We start from the raw sequence: 19,218 nt of genomic DNA on the forward strand, positions 1-19,218 counted from the left end.
TATCTCGTAAAGCTCGTCAGAGCGCGGGACATCTTGCAGGCACTTTTCCAAAGTCGCCGCGAACTCATTGTTAGCCTCCATAGCCTGGAATGTAGCAAATCAGCATAGACAAAACGAACCAAATATTCAAAAAGGATCGAGTGTCAAAAAGAACGACCTTAGCATGAGCCACAGCCATCTTTACATAAGCCTCGCGCTCCGTCATATTTCGCAAAGAAGGAAGCGGACATCCAGCCGGTTTGAAGTGCCTCACCAAGTGAGCAACACTGTCTGGATCTTCCGTAATAGGGCAATCCTTAGAGTGTGAGAACTGCCAATGAAACGGTTTAGCAACAGCCGCTTCACCTGAGACACCGAAACGATGGTCCGAGCCATTTGTCTTCGCCTTCTTCGGGGGGCGGTCACGCCCCTCCGAACCTGTTGGGCTACTCGACTTAACACGAGCAATAGGCTTTTCACCCTCGAAGTCCAAGGCCTCTTGGGTTGAAGCACGCGGAAGTCAGGTCTCCTCACGAAGAACTTCTGTGAGCGCTTCGCTCACGTCTCCGGATCAAATGCGTTCCGCATTAGCACTTCCAGTTCGAGTTCATGAGAGGGGAAAACAAAGATACATGGGGCTAGTTTGTGAAGAAGCTAAAGGCAGACCTCGGCTTAGGAAATGGCAAGGACTTGACCATCATTTCGGATAAACAAAAGGGTCTTGTTCATGCGATAGATGCAGAACACCGAATGTGTGCTAGACATATTTATGCGAATTGGAAGAAGCTGGGATTTTCGAGATCAGAGTTTAAGTCTTTGTTTTGGGGTGTTTCTTACAGCTACATCGAGAGAGAGTACAAAGAGAAGCTGCAACTGGTAGAGGCGTACGATATTGTGGCACACCAAGAGTTACTCAAGACAGAACCTGAGAGGTGGTGTAGAGCTTTCTTCAACATTGAGTCACATTGTCCTCACATACACAACAATTTATCTGAGAGCTTTAACAGAACCATAAAGATGACAAGGGCAAAACCAGTGATCAATATGTTGGAGGACATACGGAGACAAGCTATGAAAAGGAATTCAAGGGGGTTCTTTATGGCAGATAAGTGTGACTCGATTGTAACACTTATTACAATGGCTTTGTTGGAGAAAGCAAGGATTGCCAAGAAATATTGTTCAACGTTAAGGAGTAGCTCAACTTTGTATGAGGTTAACGAGTCAGACAATGGTTACACGGTTGATTTGGCATCTCATCAGTGTGTTTGCCGTCGGTGATGGGATCTTACAGGCATCCCATGTAAACATGCAGTATGTGTGTTTGATGATAATCAAGAAGACTCTGCCAAGTATACAGCTGAGTATTACTACACGCATATGATGAAAAAACCTACAGCAACAACATCAAACCTGTCAATGGGAACAGTTATGGAAGAAGGTTGGAAAACCACCAATTGGGATACCAGAACTAAGGAAGCCAAGAGGTAGACAAAGAACACGAGATAGGAAAAAAGAGCCATTTGAAGCTCTTGCAAATGCTGGAAAAGCTACAAGACATGGACGTGTGCCCAAATGTAGTCGTTGCCATCAGACAGGGCACATCAAAAGTGGCTGCAAGAACGAAAAAGTGGTCTATGAGGGTCCAAAAAACAAACGTGGTCGTCCTCGTATACACCCTATATAGGTAAATTCGGCATTAGTCTTAACATACAATTCATCTATGTCAATCTTACAATATTCTTTATGCAGGGTACACCAAAGCCTCCATTAACTAGAAGAAGAAAAACTCCAACTACTGGATCCTCTTCTCAGGCGTTACACACAAGCTCTGAGCCTGTTCACGCTTCTGAATCATCTTCTCAGATACCTACTCACTCTACTGCTCCTCAGCCATTGGTATTATCCTCTGACCCCAAGCCACATGCAAAGAAAGCTTCAAAAGGACGATTTTTGAAGGTAAGGAAGACAACTAGCATTCCCCATGGTGTTGGAACATTATGGTGTCCTTTCACAAATCGGCCTTTTGAAGTGTTTGGAGACCGTGTTTATGATAGGTCTGATCTAAATCCACAGCAATCTCCTCCTCCTCCTCCACAAGAGTGATTAATCTATCTATGAAGTTAGTCTTTTGTTAGTTCCATGACTCTGTTGTCGTGAGTTTATCTTTTGTTGTCTTTTGTTCCATGACATTATGGAGTTTTTTTTTTGTTGTTTCCATAACTTGATGGAGTTTGTCTTTTGTTGTTTCAATAACTTGATGGAGTCTGTTTTAGGCTGTTTCTATGACATATTGAAGTTTGTTTTCTTGTTTTCAAGACATGTAGTTTTTTGTTTCTTTATATGACAAAAGACATAACTTTGACATAAACTTGAAACAAGCATAATAGAACATCAAGGTCTTAACAAGCTTAAATAGTCTCAACATCATCACACAAGCTTAAATAGTCACACCATCATCACAACAACATCGAATAATTAAAATAGTCATAACATACTCAAAGAAGCTAAAATAGTCATAACTAGTCTTCTACCACTTCATCATACCCACAAAAACACCAAGAACCATAGTCAATCCAATTGATGACGCAATAAGAACATTGCGATACACCGTACTCCTCTCGTTTAGTATCAGCACCTCCTTTTCCAGCTCTTCACATGCTTTACATGCCTCACATGTTTGCTTTGAATCAGTTAGATTTTCACCTATGCGTTCACTCGCTATGGCAAGTTCTCTTACCTTGTTCCTCAGAATTTTAATCTCCTCTTTATGTTTGCGCATGACATCTCTAGCACCAAGCAATGCAACATATTGCCACCCGTGTGGCTTCTCTTCATCATACCAATCAAAAAAGTTACAAGAATCATATCTGTTTCCAACCCTACGCCCTTTGCAGCTGTAGAACCTCCTACCCGGATTGTCATCTGTCCAAGCTTGGACTATATTTGCTAAACGGTTAAAGTTACAGACCACACTTTTGTCGTTCTTGTACTCAATCGTAGAGGAACTTGAACTGTGAGCCATTTACACATATACAACACCAAATCAAACCAAAACATGTAAATGATACTAATAACACAAGACATGGTCAATACTAGTTGATAACTATCCACTATGATGCAATAATGTATATATATGATTTATGAAATGAAACACAAAAGTCAGAAACATATTTGCTCAGAGATATCAATCTCAGATGCTTTACAAATTGATGAAGACGACTTACTATGTTCCACTTCGTCGATTTCGTCTCCACGTCTCCTCTTTTCTTTCTTTGAATTCGATTTGAGATCAAACCCTAGATCCCCAAATCGATTTTCAGAAATAGAAAAAGAGTTATGTTGTTTTTTTAATTAAAAATGACACACGTTTTTAATAGGTTAAACCCCGTGAACAGTGACGTTAAATGGGATTACGGCTCAAGCGTGGGAACCGACTTCAAGGTTTAATTAGATAAGTTTTGTGGTTTGAGGTATTGGAGTGCTAGTGAAAAAGTTTGGAGGTTTAAAGTGCTAGTCGGTGACACTTTGAGTGTTTAAAATGTGATTTGCCCCGAACAGATATAAGGGGGAAAAAAATCAAGTTCGTACGTTAATATGTTAAATCTTGTCCCCAACGGATAATTCTTAGAAACTTAACAGACTTATTCGAGTTTTTGCTAGGGTATTATATTTTGTAAAATTATTTCAATCATATAATTCTAATAAAAACAGTAGCGAGTAGCAAATAGGTTTTTTGGGTTTGTTTATATCACATGATTGTAATCGATTTCAATAGAAAAATAAGTTTATAGTAAAGAGTATATGTAATTTTGAAATAAATTTGTACTCCTTAAAATAAACACTATTAAAATAAAATAACTCATAAAAATCAAAATATGTATTTAAACATATAATTATATAAAATATATTTTTTGAGAAAGATTATGTAAAATAATTTTAAATATATAATATATAATTTTTGTTAAAGATTATATGAAGTTCTAAAGGTGGTACCTATCACAAGGCACGTACATATAAGTTATTGATTTATTTATTGAAATAAAAACACATTTATTGAAAGTGCAAAACAGGTCTAATACAAAGACTAAAACATACAAGTGTAATGTTTTATTTATTTCACAAAGTAGTTCATCAGGATAATAATAAATATTTATCTTTACATAGATAAAGTGTCTTACCAGCTCTTCTGAATTGACTAACATGTCACACTCCAGACAGAAACACTACCTAACATGTTTCTAGATCAAATTAACCCAATAACCCCTCTGACCCCTAGCCCTTATGCTTTGTGCCTACTCTCATTCAGCACCAAAGCCCTTATGCTTATGACCTTATTTTTAAGGTGGTACATATCCAAGGCACGTCTTTCTCTACTTATACTAGTAGATTTCATGGCTTGCCTTAGCCAAATTCCCAAGGAAGAAATATTACCATTTTTAGCCTAACACGTTCCTAGATAGAACTAACCCAAGAATCCCTCTGACCCCTAACCCTTATGTTCTGTGTCTACTCTCATTCAACACCAAAGCCCTTATGCTTACGGTCTTCTCTTAAGGTGGTACCTATCCCAAGGCACGTCTTTTTCTACTTATACTAGTAGATTTCGTGGCTTGCTTTAGCCAAATTCCCAAAGAAGAGATATTCCCATATCTTCCTTTGTGACATATTTTCAAATCTTCTTCAAAGTCTTTTGGAAATCTCCAAGGTAAATCATAGTTTTCTTAACTTCCAAGTAATCTTTACTTCAGCCCTAAGTAGGTTCCAATTCCAGTCTTCAAGTCAGCTACACACATTCACTTCAGCTGCACTTCATGTAACACTTCTTGTATGACTTCATGTAGTACTTCATGATTGGTACATGGACACCTTGAGGAGTTGTTTTTCGTCAGCTTCTAAAACTCAGTCGTCACTGTACTAACAATCTCCCCCTTGATACTTGAGTTTTAGAATATAACACCCATAGACTGCTTTAGTGCCCATACATTGCTTCAGCGTCCAGACACTGCTTCAGCTCAACCACCATGCTTCATGTTGTACTCTATCTTCAGTCTTCCCTCTTTCCTTCAGGATCTTCACCAATGACTTAGGTGACCCACTCTGATACCAATTGAAAGTGCAAGACGGGACTAATATAGAGAGTAAAACATACAAGTACAATGCTTTATTTATTTCACAAAGTACTACAACAGGATAATAATGAAGGTTTATCTTTACATAGCTAAAGTGCCTTACTAGCTCTCTTCCAAGTTGACTAACATGTCACATTCCAAACAGAGACACTAGCCTAACACGTTCCTATATCAAACTTACCCAAAAACCCCTCTGGCCCCCTCATGACCCCTAGCCCTTATGCTTACGGCCTTCTCTTGAGGTGGTACATATTTCAAAGCACGTCTTTCTCTACTTATACTAGTAGATTTTGTGGCTTGGCTTAGCCAAATTCCCAAGAAAAAGATATTACCATATCTTCTTTTATGGAATATTTTCAAATCTTCTTCAAAGTCTTTTGAAAATCTGATGATTTACTTTTTCTCCAAGGTAAATCATAGCTTTTTTAGCCTCCAAGTAGTCTTTATTTCAGCTCTAAGTAGGCTCCAATTCCAGTCTTCAAATCAATTACACATCTTCACTTCAGCTTCACTTCACGTCTCACTTCTTGTATGACTTCATGTAATACTTCACGACTGGTACATGGACACTTTAAAGAGTTGTTTTTCTTCATCTTCTAAAACTCAGTCGTCACTGCTCTAACATTTACTGTGAATTGAGAAAATAACAAGTGGACTAATTACTGATGTGGTTTCCCCACCCACCCCCACACCAAAGCTAGTCCTTCAAATTAGTGTGAATTCGTTCAATCCCAAGTTCAGTTCATTGCAGTTATTCAATAATTACTAATCTACCAGGTACAAACAACATTTGTCACAGTGGCGGATCTAAAAATATTTGTTATCTGGGGTAAAACTTTAAAATACAGTTTAATACTTCTATAGAATCTAAAAATATTTGTTATCCGGGGTAAAACTTTAAAATTCAGTTTAATACTTCTATAATTTTGAATTATCAACCGGGGTATTATAAAAAATTAGTACAAAAATACATTGATTTGAAAAACACATGGGGGCAGCTGCCCCTCCTATCCTAGATGTAGCTCCGCCACTGGTCACATATACGCTGTCATCATGTATGTACGATCTCAAGTAAAGGAGTAATGTATTGAATCAAAGTTAAGTCAGGCAGGCTCTTGGCGGACAAAAAAAATGTATTGATTAGTACGAACTGAATAAAAGCACCTCCGCAACAGTGGTGTTCGGAAAGAGAGAGAAAGAACATGTTGAATAGGAGAAGAGAGGGAACAAAAGGGACGGGATAGATAAATAAGACAAAAAAATCTTATTGGTTAGATGAATTAAAGGTATAACTAGATTTTGACACGCGCTTCAAAAGCGCGGGTATTTTTTTGTTGATTTTTTTGATAAAATTTTCTTGAATTTAATTTTTATTAAACAAATAATTTTTAAGTTGTTTTATCATAATGTTTAAGTTCGAAGCAGCATTTTTATTTCCAACCCTGACTCATGGTCACATCGGTAGACTCGACGACCTAAAATATAATCCAGTTCACATTTATAAAAAAATCTGATAAACCTAATAGCAATCCAAAAATCTGCTATTAACCTCTAATACGATACCGATTGATCTCATATAAACTTAAAAAAACATGATTAAATTTTTGATTAAATTTTTCATATATTTAGAAAACTAAAATTGAATAAATTTGTGATTTCTTAGCTTTTGATTAAAATTTTATTATATCATTCGAAAAAATGTTAACAGAAAAAACAAAATTTATTGATATAACAGTATTAGTTTATTTTTGTTATAAATAACTTAGTATAAGTTTATGTTTTCATTTTTAGGTTTAAAAGTTAATTTTATAGTATTTTTTCTTTAATTATTTATTATGTTAATTTTTAGGTAAAATTTTAATTTGGTTATACGAAATATTCAAAGAATTCTTTTTTTATGATGGATGAAAATTAAAATTAATGATATTCAAATATGTATTTGATATATGGTTTAGGGTATAGTATTCTAGTCTATATTAGAAAAAAAAATTAGTTATATTGAATATATGCATAATATTTGAATGATTTATTTTGAATATTGATACATAGTCTTTTTTTAATTATTTAGATGTTATTTTGTTTGTTAATCTATACCCTTTTATTTCTTTTAGTTCTGAATGATTTTGAATTGTAGAAAAAACATAGATAAGTTGTTAATTAGTATAAAAATCTTAGTGAATTTTTAGTATGTTTACTTAGTGTACATTTAGAATAAATATTTATTCTATGTGATTTGATTCAAAATTCGAAATAAATAAATATTAAAATAAACGCTTTTGTATTTGGTAAGATACCATACTGACCTATTATTGTGGGACAGAGTATAATTAATTTGGTCGATTTTATTGTTAACTTAAATGTAGTTAAATCCCCAAAACCAGAAAAAATATTCTGCTATTAATGAATGTTTTATTTTTTGTTAATATTATTGATACTATATAAAAGAAGACATGTTATGTTTCTAACAAATAGGTCTAACAACTTTTTGTAAGTAGATTTTTTTAGAACTCATTCTCTTTTAATAGTATTGATTGATTTTAATCACATTTCTTAAAAATATAGATTAAATAAAAAGTATGTTAGACTTATTAAAAATATTGCAGATAACTTTTTTTTGTTTAAGAGCATGTGAGATTTTCGTTCTATCGGATATGTGTGGTAAAGACGGAAAGTAAAATTCTTCTTCTTTTTTGAAAAGTAAAAAATTCATTCTTTTTTTGTTAGTTGATTGGGTTAATGAATTTGGTCATCGAAATTTCTGATGAAAGCCGACAACAACGCCTTGATATTAGTAATGATTTTTTTGTTGAAATATTATTGGAAAATTTTGATGAATTTTCGATGGAATTAAATATTTTGAAACAGAAAATATTGTCGTCTAAATTTTTGGCAAATAACAAACTTCTGATGATTTCGATCCATCAAAATATTCAACTCTTAATAATAATAAAAAAGAAATTTCTCTTTTCATTCTACAAAACTCACATCTCTTTAAAAAATTATTTAGTTTTTTCTCTTTTAAAAAAGTTCATATCCAGCCACCACTAAAACATGTAAGTAATCATTTATATTGTTTTAGATTGTTATATGTTAGAAGTTAGTTAGTTTGTCTTGATTTTAGGTTTATTTTTGTGTGAATTAGTTAGTAAATTACTAAATTTTATTAGTGTGAAGATTGTAACATTTTTTAAGGTTTATGTTAGTTAAACTTGTAAAAGAAAGGTTAGCTATTTAAATTCTGTTTTATTTAATATTATTAAACTTTTTTGTTGTAAAAATTAATTACAAATGCTTTGTGTTGAATTTTTATAAAACAATCTTGTGTAAAAATATTTTAAAACTTTTTACTATAAAAAATTAATAAAGTTTTTGAATTTTTCTGAAAATATGTTTTACTATAAATATTTTTTAAATTAATTCTAGTATTTCTTCATGTTTAAAATTGAAATTAAATTTAGTTTTAGTTTATTTTTATTAATTATGAATATTTATAATACAATTACTTATATAATAATTAAATAACATCATCAAAAAATTGTCAAAAGTATTGTCAAAAGTTTTTAGAAATTTCTGTCAGTATTTGGTCCGATATTTTGATGATTTATGTTTCTCAATTGTTTATAAAAAAAATTGATGAAATTTTAGCTCTGATAAAATAGAACTGACAAACGTTTTTGTCAGAAATTTTGTTAAAATAGTCATTTTCGTTGTTATAATCTGTCATGTTTTCTTGTAATGTAGAGTAACAACAGTCAAGTGTAGAATAATTTTTTCACTCATTTGATTTTAGGTTGTATTTTCTATAGTTAAATAGCAAAGGAAAAACAAATCATCCTCTGCATGCATATACATTTTGTAAAAGAAGAAAATCCATGGTTAAAACAGACGAGAACTTACACCCAAAAAAAAAAAACAGACGAGAACATTCAACTTTTCGTACATTGACATGAAATCAATTTGAATTTCAACTGTCTGATTTTATTGTGAAAGTTTTTTTAGACGCATTAGATTTTGCCTCAAATATTATGTCATCTTCATTTGAAGATCTGTCTTGCTTAACTTCTACTACTATTGGAAATTTTAAGTTTGATGAAAATGTATTTAATTGTGTAGTGGCGTGACCATTAGATGGAAAAAAAATTAACTTAATTTCATATTCTTCGAAATTCATCTTAGTCATTTTCAATTGTTTTACCGAATTAAAAATTTAACAACTAATTTTGTCATCAAATCAGTTTCATGTGTAAAAATTATAAAACCAAACAATTTAAATAATTTGGTTTTTGATTTTTGTTGATCTAGTGATTCCAATTTGGCTAACTGGTCTATTGTAAATAATTTTATTCTTAAATTGTTGATAAAAAGAAGCTAGCGATCATTATTTTCTGACTGAACGTTTTTTTAACATTGGGTAACACATTATACTTCATATAATCTTTAACTATATTACAAACAATGATCAACTATCTGCAATATATGTGATATTGATGAACACCTCCACGAATAAAGATATTCCACGTTGAAATTCTCTCCAAAACAGTTGGATCGGCGGACGGTTCTGCATTTACGACATTCTCGCTGGACATGTTCTCTACACAGAAGACGGCCACAACAAATGGTCCTGCCTACAGTACTCTGGAACCTCCGATAAGTTCTGCATCTTATAATCTGAAATAAATTGCATAGTCTGAGATTCAAATTCTAGACGTGGTGTAGGAACCTTTAAGCCTTAACCAATAGGTTAAGGTGCTTCCACCTGAGTGAACGTTAGCAACTAATTTTTTTTTTTAACGTGAGGATATTTTAGACCTAGGCTGAGACTAATCTCTTAGGAAAAGTGCAACCGGAAATGAACGTTCTTCTTGATTTTTAAAAGAGATCTAAAGTATGGCCTAATATCCGTGCAACCACACATATGTAATTATATTTGAAGAGTAAGTTTTGAATCCGTGTTCTTTAGTTTCTCAAAAGTCTGCTTTACCACTTGACCACACTTGCGTAATTAAATTAGCAACTAATATGATATAGATTGCCCTGGTTATGTCAAAATTCCATCATGGGTTATCCATAATTTGTGATTGATCAACATTCGATAGCTAGCTTTAGTTAAGGGTTTGGGTTGTAATTAACAACAGTCTAGTGCAAATTAATCGTTTCACTCAATTAATTTTAGGTTTTAGTCGCAATAGTTAAGATAGCAATGAATAAACAAACCATTCGCTAAATGGCACATGCACCCAGGGCCGGCCCTGATATTTTAGGGGGTTTGTGGCTGCGTCTATGTAAAAAAATTCTTTTACAAAGTTTAGGGCCGGCCCTGCATGCACCCTACTACATGCAGACAGTGGAGGAAACAGGGAACAACGTATCGTGTTACGTGCTCCGTTTATTTTTTCCTTGATAACTATTATGAAATCTATACATATCTCCAAAAAATATTTTTTTGATAACTCAGAGTAAATTCCAAGTCTCAACAGAACTAAACTAATCTTTTGGGGCGGGTAGGCTCGCGAACCGGGCTTGCAAACATGCCGAAGATAAAGATTCATATCCATGTGGGATATCTAGAGACAGCTATACAGAAGTTCCTTCCACCATGGTTCAAACTCGCAACATGCAGTGCAAGAAAGAGCCTATCCTGAACAACCAAATTAAATTATACTCCCTCTGTTTTTTTATATAAGTCGTTTTAGAGAAATTTTTATGTTCCAAATTATATGACGTTTTTGGTTTCCTATGTAAAATTTATTAACAGTTAATGTTATATGACCAATGATAATATACCTTCTATTTTATTATTGGTTTATTTGTGGTTAGGTAAATAATTAATGATGTTTTTGTTTAGAAAATATAAAAAATTAATGATTTTTTAATCTATGTGCACAATTCTAAAACAACTTATATTAAAAAACGGAGGGAGTAGTGAAAAAATGATTTATGCTTTCTAATAAATGTATTCATAGATTCACCTCTCCCTAAAGAATTGAAATTATAAAACCTCTAATGTTGAAATTTCGAATTTTTATTATTTCATAGTTATTAATTTATAAAGATATTTTTGTCAAATATTTTATAGAATTTTATTTTATTTGATTTTTTTCAAAATTTTGTTGTTTACATATTTTAACTTCCTAATATGTTATTTTAAAAAAAAATTTGTAAATCATTTCTTATTTTGTTAAAGTAATTTATGTATGCCTATATGTCTTGCACTAAATTTTGTTATAGGATTTGTATTAATTATTTTTCTCTAGATTTATGCCTAAATTTATACATACATAAATTTACAATTATTAATTTATGTCATTATATATATAGAAGTTCTAAAAAGATTATCATATCATTATATCAAATTTCGTTCATTTTTATACTGGTTCGATTCAGAACCAACAATAATTTTTGTTTATAGTGATTATTAATTTATTAATTATTATTTTATTTAGGTTCTCTATATTCTGAAGAAAAAAATGCAGATGGACCAAAACAGATGAACTAATTGGAACCTTTCCTAAATCCAAGACATGAAATCAATTCAACTTTTTTATCCGACCTTAAATGCAAGGTTAGGGGCGGCATGAAAAGAAAAAAACTTGACACAAATGTCATCTAAATAAATAAAAATGCATTTTTATTAATTGGCAATAACAAATTCGGCCAATCATATCATATCATCTCCAATCTCTCTTTTAATCTTTTTCTTTTTATAAGATCTCGAGATAAGGCCGACGTGATTGCTATCTTCATGGTGTTTATTTTTCATTTTCGTATCTTCAACAATATACAACAAAATCTTGCATGAAAAGAACACGTTCAACACGAGTTACGATGGACATGGTTAGCCATGATTAGTTGCCAAAAGTTTGGAGTAGAAAATCAACCATGACGCCATCATAAGAAATAGTGGAATTTCACTCTTTCTTGTAATTCTTTCCATTATCTCAAGTGAAATTTAATCCCAAGATTGTATTATTTACATTTGGTCAATGTCTACTTTCCTCTTCAATTAACACGAGACCAGCATTCGACTCCTTCTGTATATAGTAAAAACTGATTTCAAAATACAATAATCTATTTTGATTTTGAGAATTCGAAAGTATGCCAACCGTTCAATTTTATGATAGTTTTTTTTTTGGATGAAATTTCAAATTTATTGATCTAAGTAAAAGAATGTTATTTACATGAGAGGAACAATCTATTTGCTATATCTCTATGTTGTGTTGTATAAATCGATATCAAAGTGTGATTTCAAACCATCTTCTAAGCATCTCTCCCAACTTGTGCTCCTACTTATATTTGAATGAATAACTCTTGTTTTTCATAGCCTTGTCAATGAGTCTCCTCATCTGCTCTATCGAGTGTCTAGGTTGATGGTGTCGCCTAGCGTTTCTCTCTCGCCAAATGTGGTAGATTATTATAGTTTCTCGCCAAATGTGGTAGATTATGATAGTTTTATAGTATGAAAAAGAAGTATTTCTCATCAACTTGTGATTCAGTGTGAGGTTACCGTGTATATTTCAAATATGAAAAATTATAATTAAGAATCAGATTTTGAACATAAGAATTCTCGACTCAGGCTTTTTTTTTTAAATAAGTGTAGGTGTCTATGGCAAAGTCCAGAGAAAATTGATACAGACGAGATACTCAACTCCAAATTTTTTTTAATAAAGTTTAAAGCATGATCTAATGTTGTCTGATCAAACAAATAAAGTTTAAAGCATGATCTTCTTCTTTCTATTCCCTTCCTCTCTCACAAATCTTTCGCAAAAAGTTTCTGATTTTATTGGTGATGGACGAAAATCTGGCGGAGGTTATGAAAGGTATGACGCTTGGAGAAGATAAAACAATCATCATCCCTGAGGACGATGATTTCTGTGCGATTGAAAGGGGAGGGAGAAGTATTCTGGGTCGTCTCCTTAACCCTGACTGTCAGAATATGGGAAGGATGTTAAAGACTATGCCCAAAATCTGGAAGGTTTATGATAGAGTTCGGGGGATGGCTCTTACTAAGGAGAGATTTCAGTTCGTCTTTGAGCTTGAGACTGATATACAGATGGTTCTCAATCAGGGTTTCTGGACTTTTGATGATTGGGAATGGCAATGGAACGATGGGTAGAATTTCCTCCTCCAATTACCTTCAAACAGCTAAAGTGTGGGTGCGTCTCTACAACCTGCCAGTCAACTACCTCACTTTGAAGACGATTGATGCAGTTGCAGATGGTATAGGCCATGTCAAGGTGATTGAGTTCGACCCTGAAAAACCGCTACTGAATGACTATATCAGAGTCCAAGTTGTTTTGGACCTAAATCTACCGGTTCGAGACAAAAAATCGGTGACGCTACCTGGAGGCAGAATTGAATATGTGGACGTTGGATATGAACGCATCAGGAAGAAGTGTTTCCACTGCCTGAGGCTGTCGCATGAGAAACAAAAATGTCCCCTGCTCCAAGGTTCCCGGAACAAGGCTAAGGGCATTGCTGGTCATCAGTATGGCTCGGACATTGGGCCTTCAGGAGTTAGGCAGCATCATAACAATCTGGCTGACAAGATCATGCCTCTTCTAGCTCCATCCATTCCTCCTGGTTTTGAGCCTCATGCATCCTTAGTTGCACCGGAGGTCTTTGAGCAGATGAGGCTCTACATGAATTGTTCTGATCCAGAGGAGAGGATTATCAGAGAAGCAAAGATGAAGAAAACTCTCAATGAGCTATCTCAGGACCCCATCGCCCAACGATGTTGCTTGCGTCTTGAATCTGCTCCAAAAGTAGCACCGTTAACAATTGAGGGTAGAGGTAAAATCTTTGATTTCAGCAGAGTCCAGTCAGATCAGCTCCTTGACGGTGCAGAATCTTCATCCAAGGGTACTGATCTCCACAAACGGCAAAGGTCGAAAGATCCAACAGAACGACATCAGTGGAAGGAGGTAGTAGAAACGAATGGACTTATGACCTCTAGCAGCCATAGACAAGATTCTGTCCTTATTCGCACAAGCGATCAGTTTGGTACAGCACCTGCTAATCTTGATGATCCCAAAGTTTTTTTGAAATCCCCGGCCTTAGCTGGTGGTTTTACTGTTGGGGTTGGCGATGGTCAGATAGGAGAACGTGGTAGCAGAAGTAAGAGTTCTCATAAGAGCAGAAGCTCGTGGACCAGAAGGAACCAAAACAAAAGAAGAGTCTCTTCAGCGGAACACTCTGAAAATCACCTCATCAGGGAGGATGCAGCTGGTAAACGCAAGGCAGATGAAGAAGGGGAAGTTTCCTCAAAAATGTCACGACACAACAAGGGTGGTTTGATGGTTCACCAGAAACCATCCACTCCTCAATGAGTGCGCTCAGTTGGAACTGTCGGGGTTTGAGGAGCAACCTGACAGTTCGACGCCTGGAGGAGATGTGTCGTGAGCATCTTCCGGATTTTTTGTTCCTCCTAGAGACTAAAAACTCTAGAGATCACGTTCTGAAACTCCGTAGTTCGCTGGGTTATGACCATTGCTACTTGGTGGATCCAGTTGGATTTAGTGGAGGTCTGGCGCTTTTTTGGAAAGAGAAGTATGAGGTCAAGATTCTTTCTGCTTCAGCGAGAATCATTGATGCTGAAGTTAAACTTGGAATGCAAGTTTTTTACATGTCCTTTGTATATGGTGATCCCATTCGTCAAAGGCGGGGATTGGTGTGGGAGGAGCTTACACTCCTTGGTTTGAATAGAAGTGGAGGGTGGTTTCTTACTGGAGATTTTAATGAATTAATGAATAACACAGAAAAGGTTGGAGGTCCTCCGCGGCAAGAAAGCTCTTTCTTTGAGTTCCGAGCGATGGCTAGAGATTGTCGACTTAAAGAAGTCCCAAGTTCAGGGAACCGACTCTCTTGGGGTGGAGTGAGGGAGATCTTGAATAATGGTCTTAAGGAGAAAGTATGGGTTCAATGCTGCTTGGATAGAGCTTTTGGCAACGCTGAATGGTTCAAACTTTTTCCTCACTCTCACACAGCGTATCTGGAAAAAACCGGGTCTGATCACAGACCTATTTTCACAAGTCTTGCTAATGCTGGCCAGAGGAGAACATGAAGATTCATGTTTGACAAGCGATGGTGCAAGAAACCTGAGGTGACAGAGGTAGTTCGACGAGGATGGTACAGCAATGCTGTCTCAGGTCAAGGCTCGGTCTCCGAAAGAATTAAAGCTTGTAGACAGGAGCTATGCAGATGGAAAAGGCATGCTAACGTGAACTCCAACACAAACATAAAGAGACTGAGGCGAGAACTTGAAATAGAGGAAAGCAAAAGATCTCCTAACCTTACCTCTCTCCCTTCTTTACGTCTGGAATTGGAGAAAGCTTATGATGAGGAAGAGACCTATTGGAAGCAAAAATGTAAGAATTCTTGGCTACAGGTTGGAGACAAGAATACAAAGATGTTTCATGGTTGGGTAGAATCGACGAGAATGAAAAACAAGGTTCACTCCCTCATTGATAATGCTGGGACTGAACACTTCACAGAAGATGCGATGGGAGAGGTGGCTGTCGCTTACTTTAAAGATATGTTTCATTCGAATGGGTATGCAGATGCAGCTGAACTACTTGACGGCATGATTCCTAGGGTCACTGAGCGCATGAACCGGAATCTCATCAAACCTATCTCTGATGCTGAAATCAAAAAAGCAGTCAAGGCCATAAAGAGTGACAGTACTCCTGGAGTCGACGACATGGCTGGGACTTTTTTTCAAAACTTCTGGAATATTGTGGGCACTCACGTCACTCAGGAGGTTCGAAGGTTCTTTGACTTCGGACAACTTCCATCTGACTGGAACTTCACTGAGCTCTGTCTGTTACCTAAAGTTCAGAACCCGAACCAGATGAAAGACTTGAGACCAATCAGCCTCTGCTCGGTGGTCTATAAAATTGTGTCTAAAGTGTTATGCGAACGTTTGAAGGTGGTTCTTCCCCACATTGTCTCGCCAACTCAAGGGGCTTTTGTTGAGGGAAGATTGATCTCTGATAACCTCTTGATCGCACACGAGATGGTGCATGCTCTGCGAACGAATCCATTGTGTAAATCAGATTTCATCGCCATCAAAATAGACATGTCCAAGGCTTATGACAGAGTGGAATGGGATTTCTTGGAAGCTCTGTTCCTTAAGCTAGGCTTCCACACGAAATGGGTGTCTTGGATCATGACTTGTGTCTGTTCTGTCTCTTACTCCGTCTTGCTCAACGGACAATCTTTTGGACACTTTAAGGCTAAACGAGGTATCAGACAGGGAGATCATCTATCCCCTTTTTTTTCATATTGTGTGCTGAGGCCTTAGTGCATACAATGAGCCAGGCAGAGCAAAGTGGATCGATCACAGGGATGAAAATTGCAGCAACCTGTCCATCGGTTCAGCACCTGCTTTTTGCTGATGATAGTTTCTTCCTGTGTCGTGCAACACTGACTGAATGTACCGAGTTCCTACGTCGACTGAAACTTTATGGAGATTCGTCGGGCCAAATGATCAATTTCCAAAAGTCGGTTGTTACCTATGGAGCGGGCATTGACCCAATGATGAAACGTCTCTTGGCGGAGCTTTTAAGTATTGATAAGGAAGGTGTTGATGGTAAATACCTTGGCCTTCCGGAGTGTTTCAGCGGCTCCAAACAACAACTGCTGGCCTTCATTGGAGAAAAGATGAGTAAGAGACTCAAAGGCTGGTTCGCTAAGAAGTTATCTTTTGGAGGCAAGAAAATTTGTTTGAAGTCTATAGCTATGGCTCTTCATGTCTATGCCATGTCATGTTTCAGATTAACAAAGCATCATTGTCAAAAATTGATGAGTGCAATGGCAAGTTTCTGGTGGGATGAGAATGATGAGAAGAAAAAGATTCATTGGGTTTCTTGGAAGAAGCTGTGTATCTCTAAAGAGAATGGTGGCATGGGGTTCCGGGACATTGAGGATTTCAATCAGGCTCTCCTAGCTAAGCAGGCGTGGAGAATACTTAACGATCCCAACAGCCTTATTTCACGTATCTATAAAGAAAGATATTTTGTAAGATCAAGTTTTCTGGAATGTGGTAAGAGCTATCGATCTTCTTATGCGTGGAGGAGTATAATGTTTGGGAGAGAGCTGCTCAGTCAAGGTCTAATCAGGTCTATTGGGAACGGTACATCCACTTATGTATGGTCTCAAAATTGGATCATGGACAACGGGCCAAGAAGACCTATCAACAAGCAAAGAGACACTGATGTGAACTTGCGGGTCGCAGCATTAATGGGGAGTGATGGGCAATGGGATGTGAATAAATTACAGCTTCTGTTTCCAGAAAATGAGGTCACCCGAATCCTTCAAATGCAGATTGGAGATGTTGTTGATAGGGATATATGGGCGTATACTCCACAAGGAGCGTATACGGTGAAGAGTGGTTATGTTCTAGCCTCGAAGATGAAAAAGGCTGAAGCTGTTCGTATAATGGAGTCAGCACCAGGTATTCTGGAACTTAAGAGACACATTTGGACAGTCCCAACGATTCCTAAGATACGGAACTTCCTATGGCGCGCTGTTTCTGGTGCCCTTGCAGTAACAGAGAGGTTGAACACTCGAGGTCTGGATCTTGACACAAGGTGCAAAGTCTGTAAGTCGGCGGTAGATACCATTGAGCATGTGCTTTTTAAATGTACGATGGCACAGGATGCGTCTCTCACTTTTGGAGTTACTGAATATGTATTGTAGGTCTCCAGCCCCTCCCTTCTCAAATGCATCTCTCACTTTTGGAGTTACTGAATATGTATCTGCAGAAGATGTCAGACGAGACAGTGCCAGTATTGCAGAGGCAAGCCATCCCATGGATTCTCTTGACGATCTGGAAAAACAGGAACATGCTCTTATAAGCAGAAACACAGGAATCTCTAATCATTCAAATCCAAAAACCGGTTGAAGAGGCAAGCCTATGGAAGGAGCTGAATACAATGCAACCAACGCCTACGACCGTAAACGGGTTGAATGAGGAAACGAAGAAATGGGATCCACCTCTTCCAGGTTATGTCAAATGCAACATCTACGCAAACTGGAGAAACGCAAAGCTCCATAGTGGAGTGTCTTTCATTGTTCGTGATCAGAGTGGTAATGTCCTCCATCATGCTAGAGATGCTAACACTTTCTCTCCGAACAGAGCGACTGCTGAGCTTCGATGTCTGGTATGGACCTTACAGAGTTTAAAGGATTTGGGTTATCAGGATGTTGTGATTGGTTCAGATTTTCGTGAGATCGTTGAAGCAATAAAGAAGCCCCTAGAATGGCCCTTGTTCAGAATGCTTCTTCAGAAGATTAACACTTTTTGTGGTATGTTCTGTTCGGTAGCTTTTGAGTTAGAGACGGTTTCTTCAAATCAGATAGCAAGAGAGATTGCAAATAGTGTTCTTCGAGATGGCCGTTTTCAATCTTACTTGGCCTTAGGAGGACCGGCGTGGCTTCACCAAAGGATTTTAAGGGATGCATTGTTGATTAGCTCATAGATCGTTTTCAAGGTTGAGCTTGCTGCTTTTTTCTTTTATTTTGGGTTTTTGTGGCTTTGTTATCCCCCTCGACTCTACTTTTCTAATGAAGAAGTTAAAAAAAAAAAGACTACTACCCTTTGGTTACACCCTAATTATTTCAACCATCGGGCCCGCTTTTGCCTGCATCTTGATGTGATTCAAGTTGGTTTATTAACAAATAATAAATAGTAATAAAAGATATATACCGAAGAGGAAAAATAAAATACGGAGTGAGAATGATATTGCATGGAGAGGCTGAGAGCAACTACGCATAATAGAAGAGCCACATTTTTGTTGTCCTCTTCTTTTGCTTTTTATCTCTCTTTTTTTGTTGTCTTTATATCAGATTTTTGCCATTCAAATTCGTCCTTCTTCAGTAGATAATAATAATAATAATAATAATAATAATAATAATAATAAGACCATGATCTAGTGGAAAACCTTCAAGAAATGAACTATTAAGACGGGTGATATATGTTGTTTTAAATAGTACTCTTGTTAATTATTGTTTTCAAATTCCTTTTGTTAAAATCCGTGAACTGTTAGATCTTGTGTTAAGAATTAGAGGTAATAAATCTAAATTACTCAAAGCCTTCGGGATATTTATTACA

General features: G+C 36.0%; 3 protein-coding genes across 3 annotated transcripts; 2 read left to right on the forward strand and 1 right to left on the reverse strand.

The window, feature by feature from the left end:
- Positions 1 to 1,499: 1,499 nt before the first annotated feature.
- On the reverse strand, positions 1,500 to 9,001 carry LOC106405761. Its single transcript, XM_048751660.1, has one exon. The coding sequence runs from the start codon at positions 2,999 to 3,001 to the stop codon at positions 2,507 to 2,509; it is 495 nt and encodes a 164-aa protein (XP_048607617.1). The 5' UTR covers positions 3,002 to 9,001; the 3' UTR covers positions 1,500 to 2,506.
- Positions 9,002 to 12,894: 3,893 nt separating this feature from the next.
- On the forward strand, positions 12,895 to 14,434 carry LOC106362491. Its single transcript, XM_013802385.2, has 2 exons — positions 12,895 to 13,127; positions 13,174 to 14,434. Exons 1-2 carry the CDS (start codon positions 12,895 to 12,897, stop codon positions 14,432 to 14,434), a joined length of 1,494 nt encoding a protein of 497 aa, XP_013657839.2.
- A 3,606-nt stretch (positions 14,435 to 18,040) lies between these two features.
- Positions 18,041 to 18,586, forward strand: LOC106404171. Its single transcript, XM_013844911.2, has one exon. The coding sequence runs from the start codon at positions 18,041 to 18,043 to the stop codon at positions 18,584 to 18,586; it is 546 nt and encodes a 181-aa protein (XP_013700365.2).
- Positions 18,587 to 19,218: the final 632 nt, after the last annotated feature.

Source organism: Brassica napus, chromosome C3 (genome assembly GCF_020379485.1).
Source record: "Brassica napus cultivar Da-Ae chromosome C3, Da-Ae, whole genome shotgun sequence".
NCBI lineage: Eukaryota > Viridiplantae > Streptophyta > Magnoliopsida > Brassicales > Brassicaceae > Brassica > Brassica napus.

Coding starts and splice junctions, on each gene's coding strand:
- LOC106405761 (XM_048751660.1), bottom strand. CDS start 3,001: ATGGCTCACAGTTCAAGTTCCTCTACGATTGAGTACAAGAACGACAAA.
- LOC106362491 (XM_013802385.2), top strand. CDS start 12,895: ATGGACGAAAATCTGGCGGAGGTTATGAAAGGTATGACGCTTGGAGAA. Junction 13,128..13,173: donor CTTACTAAGGAGAGATTTCA/GTTCGTCTTTGA, acceptor GTTCTCAATCAG/GGTTTCTGGACTTTTGATGA.
- LOC106404171 (XM_013844911.2), top strand. CDS start 18,041: ATGCAACCAACGCCTACGACCGTAAACGGGTTGAATGAGGAAACGAAG.